The 7,996-nt window shown below is 33.9% G+C and overlaps 1 protein-coding gene across 2 annotated transcripts; it reads right to left on the bottom strand.

The window, feature by feature from the left end:
• Positions 1–244: 244 nt before the first annotated feature.
• Positions 245–7,024, bottom strand: LOC108484064 (K(+) efflux antiporter 6). 2 transcript variants are annotated; one of them, XM_053029884.1, is made up of 20 exons: positions 6,311–7,024; positions 5,742–5,788; positions 5,601–5,659; positions 5,329–5,362; positions 5,189–5,250; positions 5,019–5,094; positions 4,839–4,913; positions 4,156–4,227; positions 3,975–4,058; positions 3,493–3,561; positions 3,228–3,305; positions 3,003–3,091; positions 2,511–2,607; positions 2,325–2,378; positions 1,665–1,760; positions 1,358–1,546; positions 1,202–1,279; positions 1,038–1,082; positions 851–946; positions 245–774 (listed from the first exon to the last, which is right to left on the bottom strand). In XM_053029884.1, the coding sequence occupies exons 1-20, from the start codon at positions 6,567–6,569 to the stop codon at positions 691–693; spliced, it is 1,743 nt and encodes a 580-aa protein (XP_052885844.1). In that variant the 5' UTR covers positions 6,570–7,024; the 3' UTR covers positions 245–690. The 2 variants fall into 2 exon arrangements, with proteins under 2 accessions (XP_052885844.1, XP_017643181.1); XM_017787692.2 differs by having other exon boundaries at positions 5,329–5,407; positions 6,311–7,021.
• Positions 7,025–7,996: the final 972 nt, after the last annotated feature.

The raw sequence follows: 7,996 nt of genomic DNA, 5'->3' as shown, positions 1-7,996 counted from the left end.
CATAAAAAGTTGAGTCTAAATTTGAGTATTTACCCCATTCATGAGAAGATGTGGGAGGGACCCAGATGCACTTCATCAATGGGAAATATCACCTTATATTTAAACAATTGTTGCTTGCTTTGGATTGATTATTTACGTAGTTATTAAAAAAGGTTAATTAGTTGGGCCATCATATTTTGTCGTCAAAATTTGGTCTAGGAAGTGGGGCAGTACAAAATAACAATACATGTGGTAAAACAAGAAGTTGAAAGCTAAACTTCTAGATGATGTATTCAATTTATGAATCAATCTTGCCATTCAACTGTATATAATACACTTACAATTTTAAAAACAAAAAAACTACATATAATAAACTTATATTTTCAAAATGCCATGTTTGAAAAAATGAAAAATGAAAGTATGAGAAACACTAGATACAGCCAAACCAAACGTGTAAAAACAGTTGTTAGAAATGAATGATTACAAGGCATTGCTTCAACAGCTAGAGGTTACCTCATGCTGTTGGCATTTTTTTAAGAGGAACAATGCAGTTTGTTAATCAAATATAGTAGGGTTAGTAAACCAAAACAAAAACAGGAAGCAAAGTGTGTTTCACGAGATCATTAACTTCATCTGCAGCGTCACAAAAAACGGCCAATCAAACATGTAATGGAGATGTTTCTTCTCGATTAGTTTACTTACATGGTATAATCAGGAATCATGGGGTTCTTGCACCATCAAAGTAATGCGATGCTTTCCGCTGTCTGAACGGAGGTTATCTCCTTTAATTCCAACCTGGAAAACAAATCTATTTAAGTTTTACCGATACAAGTCAAATGTGATCCTTAGCACACATGAAACTAGTAATTACCTCAATGGGACTTTCTCTCTCAGGGGAGAACCATCGTAAGAGCACCCCAAGATGAAGTAATGCAGGGATTAGCTTGAACAATAGAGGACTTGTCACCTGGGGATATGAAAGTTGAAATCCCATCACTATTTTACTACAAAAATAACCACAGTTGAAAGATTATGATCAAGCCAAGAATCAATCATACCAAACTAAGTGCTGTTGTCCCTAGCAGTAGCAGGTACAGTTTCCCCTGGAAAGCTCGAGGTTTCAGTTATGGAGGCGATTGTAAAGCCAAAAACTATTCTTAACTAGGGATGTATTGATACACCCATTTTGCCAAAGTACAATAAACTTGGTAGTAGCACTGACCTCAACAAGATGGATATTAGAAGCACGGCTTAGAAGGACGAAAGCAAATTCTCCAATCTGTGCAAGAGACATCCCAACCTGCACAAGCAAAAGAACTCGAGTTGCTTCAAAATTCAAATGCAATACATAATCAAGTATACATAAAATAAAGCTTACAAGCAGTGAAGTCTTGTTGTTGTAGCCAAAACCCTTGACAACCAAGGCAATTATGATTGTTTTTATGGTGATAACCAATATAACAGATGCAAGCAAGATATCAACATGGTTCCAGAGAAAATGAACATGGATCAGCATCCCTATGCTGGCAAGGAAGAGAGCAGCGAAAAAATTCCGAATGGGTTCGATCTGCACGGAGAGATTAGCTTCAATTGTGGGAATACTACAAGGATAAGCTGATAATACCGTCGATTAAAACTGAATGCACTAACATGAGATAATGAATTGTGTAAAGCATAATCTTAACTTGTTCAAGTGTGTGTTGAGCAAGATCAGTTGTTGATATCATCACTCCGGCAGCAAATGAACCCAATTCTAAGCTCAGCCCCAGCTTGTCACTACACTGAAAATTACACTATCAATTAAATAGAAGTTCCCCCCAAAAAAATGTGCAGACATCTGACTGGCTTAAATTATAGCAACAATGTAACAAACAATTCAGATCAGAAACTGCATAGTTTCTTTCTCTTTTACCAGTTGTGCACGTATGTATCAGCAGAAATCTAAAAATTATTCATATGGTTTACAAGCAAATATCAATTAAATACATTCTAAAGTACCAATTACACCACTTGTATGAAGGTAAAGTTATGTACTTCTACACTTTGAATCACAAGCAGCTATCAAAACACAATTTATTACATAAAAGCTTATCTATTTTTAGATCTGTAAGGACAGTTGAGAGTATTTAAAAACCAGAACGTTAGCCTTCATTACTAGTCCTGCTTGTCAGAGGTTTACGCATCACAAAAGAATGGAAAATGGTATGGATACATCTTTACAGATAAAACAAACACTAGATTTGTTACAAAGGGGGTATTTCTCATGATATTGCATACAAAATAACACGTTGCTTGACAACATTATAGTAAAAAGAAGACAAACCAAGAGGAAAAAAGAAACATACCCAGGCTACAAGTAAGCAGAATGCCACAGATGCCAATTGATAAAGTTCATCTGTCTGCACATATAAGAAGGAATTAAACAAATCATATCAGAACAACAATCTCACTCACACATAAGCCTGTTTTCATAACATATAGTAGAAAAAGAAAACCAGTATGTAATTCTATCTGTAGATATAAATATGTACCTGTGATGAGAGACTTATCATCAGTTTGAGCAACCAAGGAAGGCCTGTACGAGACAATATCGACAAAACACCCAAAAAGGTAGCCAACATGACCAACCTGGTTAACAAAATATTTGGTGTTAAGAATTAACTCGATACCAACAAACAAAGCCATGAATGGAGAAAAAGGCAATGAAACAAGAACTTATGGTCTTATCCTAATCCAAACTCCACTTTCTACTTCTTATACAATCACAAGCACAAGGCACCAGAACAATAATATGTATGACTTTTGATCTGATCAAATATTATGTGTGACTAAGTGGTATATATTTGAACTGAAGCATGATCAATCTTTCTAGTTTTAGGTGAAATAGATCATGAATACTAACAAAATTAAGCCTATTCCTTAATCAAATATTTCCCTTTTTATGCATCTAAAAAAGGAGTGCTATTTATCCTGTAATCCACATGAAAATTGGAATGTGAGACTTCTGCAAGTTTTTCCCGTACAGTTTAGTCATGGATATTACTCCTTGAAAAATGCCGGATGTTCCAACAAGAACTGGAAGCAACGCAAATAGCAATCCCACAGCACAGTCCTGCAAAGTTCAAAACTTCTAAGGACACCAGTGTAATAAAAAGTTCAGGTAATTGAGTTGTCAGCAAGAAGGCATAAACAGAATCTGAAAACAAAACAGAACATTGAAGACAACTTTGGGGTGAAGGAATCAATACTTGCAGAATAAGAGTGCCAATGATGACTTGGCCGTGAAGCATGTTGTTAGAATTCTTCTCCATTAAAAATTTAAGCACCTGCCATTGAAAAATAGAAAAACAACATTATAAAAAGTTACTAAACAAAGATAAAGGTCTCTACGAGGAGTGTGAAGGTGTCTAAACTCAAGTGATGCGCATGCATATGAGTGCTTATATATGAATGCAAGTATGAATGTCTGTAGGTGCTGTAAGTGTCTATAAAAGTTTTGCACTGTAACTTTACCACAGCTGTTGAAGACATTGAAAGAAATACACCAACAAATACACCCTCTGAGAGTCTACCGCCACATAACTGCAAACAACATCCAATTAAAACTGCAGGATTCAGCATTACAATTGTGGCATAAAATGATCAATAATTATATGAAAATAAGAAAGATAACATGTTGGGACAAAGCATGTACCTTAACCATATTAAGAAAAAAAACATACCATAAAAACAAAAGCAAACTAAAATTGGGTTTGAAGTCAAGTAGGAAATACTGAAGATTTCAACAGCAAAACGGCAAGAAACCTCTTTATGACCCAGATGTAATCTGAAATGATGCTAATCTAATATAGACAAAAATTCTTTCCCATTTCACTAATTTAAATGTAAATTGTAGAACCTCAGTGTCCTCAGATTCAGGTGAAGGTGATGACACCATTTTATAAGGATAAATGAACCAAAACCTACATAGACTGTGTCAAAATTAATAGACATACTGAGGCTGTAATTCCACAGAGGCACATAAATAGAACTATCTGGAGTAGCCCTCCTAGGACAGCAACTGCTCGAACAACTCGAAGCTAAAATAAAAAGGATGAAGTTAGAGAAATGCTATGAAGATTGATGTAGAGAGTATCACATAAATAGAAAATAAAAGGTTCAGAGGCATAATCCAACCTTTGCAATGGAAAACTCTAGGCCCAATGCAAAAAGAAGAAAAATCACACCAAATTGAGCTACCGTTTCAACCTGCATGATTCAAATGAGAGAGAAAATACAAACTATTAAATCTTAGTAATATATATGAATAACCAACAAACATGTTAAAACTAAAGAGCCTGCTATGAAATGACATCACAAACCTAGCATATAAATTGTTCAATTTCAGTTGCTAGCAATGGTATAACGGAGTCCAATAGACCATATTACTTACTGGTACCTAAATCATTGCCTATGTTTATTTTTATTTTTATTTATTGCCCTAGTTTGATATTGGCACCAAACCATCAACTACCAATTGTAATACAATAAACTCATTTTTTTTTTAAAAAAAAAAAAGAATGAATGAATTAAAAATTTTAAAGAAAGAAAAGACATAGATTTCAGAACAACAAATCACTAAGAGCTGTGGTTTGTTTTAGGCTTCAGATGAACTCTAAAAGAATCATAATAACTAGATTAAATGAGATGAAGGAACACAAATTAGAAACAACACTCATTTTTCATAATAAAGCTCCATAAAAAAGAGTGAACAATAGCATTATGATCAAGAAACCATCATTCAGAGCAGTTACAAAGGGTTTAATAAATAAGCTATAAATGTTTATGGCAATTTTTTTTTAATGAAATATACAACATACTTGCACCATTTCACTGACAAAGTTAAAACCCCCAGGTCCAATAAGAGATCCTGCTAACAAATATCCAGTAATGACCTGTAAAATATGTAACAAGAAAACATATAGGAAATTAGTAATCCAAGACACTCTAGAGGGACTTGAAGACAAAGAATATATAGGCTTATATTAATACAATCAGACCGGTTGTCCAGCACAAGCAAATGCAATGCCACCACAAGTTGCAGAGACAATGACAACTACCAAATCTGATATTAGTCTGCAGAGCATAAGCACAAAAAAAAATATTACATTAGCCTATTAGATGAATGTAAAAAGCAACGTTGATGAAATGAAGATAATAAAAGGGTTACCTTAAGTCCAGTTGTAACACTGGATATTTTGATTTAAAATTAGAAATGATGAAGACATTGTCCTGAAAATAAACCAGCATCTCAGATTTCTAAATATGGGAATATATCATCAGGTGAAGTTTTAAATTAACCAATCTAACCTTCCGATCTATCAACATAGGTGTATCTTCAGCTCTGTTATCATTCTCTAGATTAAATACGTCATGGAGTTGAAATGATCTAAAAGGAGGATGCAAAAGACATGAGGAAACTACTACATGTCTCTAAGCAGTTATGAAGAAGATATGGTATGAATAGTTCAAAACTTTTGATCATCAAAATACAAAATTATGCTCTTCTATGAACACGCTAAAGTAATCAGAACTCAAAATCAACAAATCAAATCTACTCGTTAATAAGGAGAAGCACAAACTTTTCCTCTTTTGTATCATTTTTCTTTGTCTTCACTCTGGCCACGGTTTCCAAAACAGCCTGATAAGCATACACATACGGAAAGAATAAGCTAGCAAGTTTTCCCAACTGAAAAGTTTTCAAAAGAATAAGTACCACCAACCTTCTTTTCTACTACACTGTTGTTGAAACTTCCAGCATCATCATTTACTGCCAACAACAGAAAGGAAACATGATAAAAAGTCAGAAATTGAATTTCCATCCGGTTTATACCGTTAAGGAAACACTGGCAGTCTAATTTTGAGCTAAATATTTTTAGAAACCTTTCAAACATTGATTTTTTTCCCCTTCAAAGTTGAATAATCCACTGCAAATGAGGATGAATTTATAGCATAATTGACAATTGTAATTTAAAGAAGAAGAATCTATTAGCAAATCTATTTCCAGGGAATTTATGCAAACAAACTATCATTAATTCTTTAAGATCTTATCCATCCATTGATAACAAAAACCATAACCTACCAATAGATCCCGCTTAAAAACCTTAGAAAATAAATAAAAATAACAAGAATTAATTGCTACAGCATATAAAGAACAAGCAAAGTTGAAGTAAACAAGTATAATGTATGACTAAGTTGTATACTTCACTGCTAAGCCTTTGATTCATGGATTTGAAATCTAAACCCTAATCTAAGCAAAACCAGAGGGAGAAAAAAAGAAGAAGAAACAAACCTTCATTTTGTTCGTTCTCAGTGAACTCCTTCTCTAGAGCACGATCGATAATAGCGGCAAAAGTACCGTCCTTCGGTTTAGCTATGGAGGAAGCATTCGAAACGGTACCGTTTCCTCCATCGTCGTCATCGTCGAACCGATCCGGTTCAGCGAGTTGTTCTTGTTGTCGCTGAGCGAGTGAAAAGGAAGCCAAACAAAAAAGAGAAACGAAGAAACAGAAAGTAAGGATTTCAAGGGAGGAGTTCGATTTTCTCAACATTTGGAAACGGCGGCCGGCGGAAGTTAAGAACTTGAAGAGTTCTCTTTTTGTGTATGTGTGTCTGATAAATTATTGGAAATAGAGAACTATGAAGAGGGATTTTTGGTTGTGAATGATTGAAATTGAAAAAATTACTTATATATATACAGAAAAGCAACAGAGGGGAAACGGAGTTGAAGTAGATGTAGAAAGACTGGGAAAAAGAAACGGTAAACAGAAAAAGGGAGTAAAGTAAGTACAAAGCATCAGATCGGGTCAGGAGTCAACTAGTCGTAATTAATTAAGACTACAAAGATTTCGAAAATATAATATTGTCCGCAAGTTATAAAGTTTCCATTTTTTTTTTATATAACACCATTTAATTGACAACAATTATCTTGCAGCCAGTACAAAGCTCTCCTCAAAGCCAGGCCTTCCGCAACCTGTGTTGAAGCAATTGAGGTAGCAAATATAAAATAATTTAAACAAAATAAGGGAGCTATTGAGATCGACTTGTATAAACAACAAATAAAAAAAATAAAAAAAATTAGACATAAATATTTACTTGGAAAAACACCTCCAATAAAGAGGATACGGACAAATAATACTTCACTAGATCAGCAAATAATTTGAAAAAGTATAATATAGAGATAATAAAAAACAAACTCTAAACCTCGAAAATAAAACTCTCTGGTTAAAACACGAAAATCCCTTAAAGCTCTCTCTTAATCGGTCTTTTAAAATTTAATGTGATAAAAGATACGAAGAATATCAATTCTAGAGTTATTAAGGCCTCTTTTATAGGGTAAAATTCATGGGCTAACATGACTAAAATAACCCTATACTAATCAGAGTTCAACAAGGAAAATATAGGAGAGGTTAACTAAGAGAAGAAACCCAGCGTTTGTGGGAAACATGTTGCCATGTCCTCATTCACGTCATCACAATGTTGTCCATCATTGTAACGTTAGGAAGCTTCTCGTTGTGACATCACCAGCTAACTTTGGTGTTGTGATATTGAAGCCCTTGTCGCGATACGGGTTGCGATAAGGGCTTAAAAGTGTTTGAAAATACAAGGCACACTCTATAGAAGGGATTAAATTGAAAGGAAAACAAAACTAGCTTGGATGCCTAAAAATGAAATATAACAAAACTCTAAAGAGAGATTATAGTTCACTATTTATTCTCAGCTCATGTATGCAACAAATGAAAAATGTTATCCTATTTATAGTTTTCCTACATTGGTTTATCCTAGTTGGTTTAACTAGATACATGCGCATATTATTATTTTAATTAAATTAATTAATATGGTTAAGCTTAAAAGATAAGTTTGATTAAAGATGATGATAAACTTTAAATTTCTCTAGAAACAAATAGAAAGATCGAGTAAGAGAGACAGAAGTAGATGACATCAACACTCCCCATCAATGAATTCTCTCATTTACTAT

Source organism: Gossypium arboreum, chromosome 6, assembly GCF_025698485.1.
Source record: "Gossypium arboreum isolate Shixiya-1 chromosome 6, ASM2569848v2, whole genome shotgun sequence".
Lineage (NCBI taxonomy): Eukaryota > Viridiplantae > Streptophyta > Magnoliopsida > Malvales > Malvaceae > Gossypium > Gossypium arboreum.
Note: the sequence above shows the minus strand (reverse complement) of the source record. Positions and strands in the feature narration are given on the sequence as shown.

Excerpts from the sequence above, each read along its gene's own strand:
- LOC108484064 (XM_017787692.2), bottom strand. The coding sequence starts at position 6,569 with ATGTTGAGAAAATCGAACTCCTCCCTTGAAATCCTTACTTTCTGTTTC. Across the intron at positions 3,306-3,492 it reads CAATGTCTTCAACAGCTGTG|GTGCTTAAATTTTTAATGGA; the intron begins GTAAAGTTACAG and ends TTTCAATGGCAG. Across the intron at positions 1,547-1,664 it reads CTCAACACACACTTGAACAA|ATCGAACCCATTCGGAATTT; the intron begins GTTAAGATTATG and ends CTCTCCGTGCAG.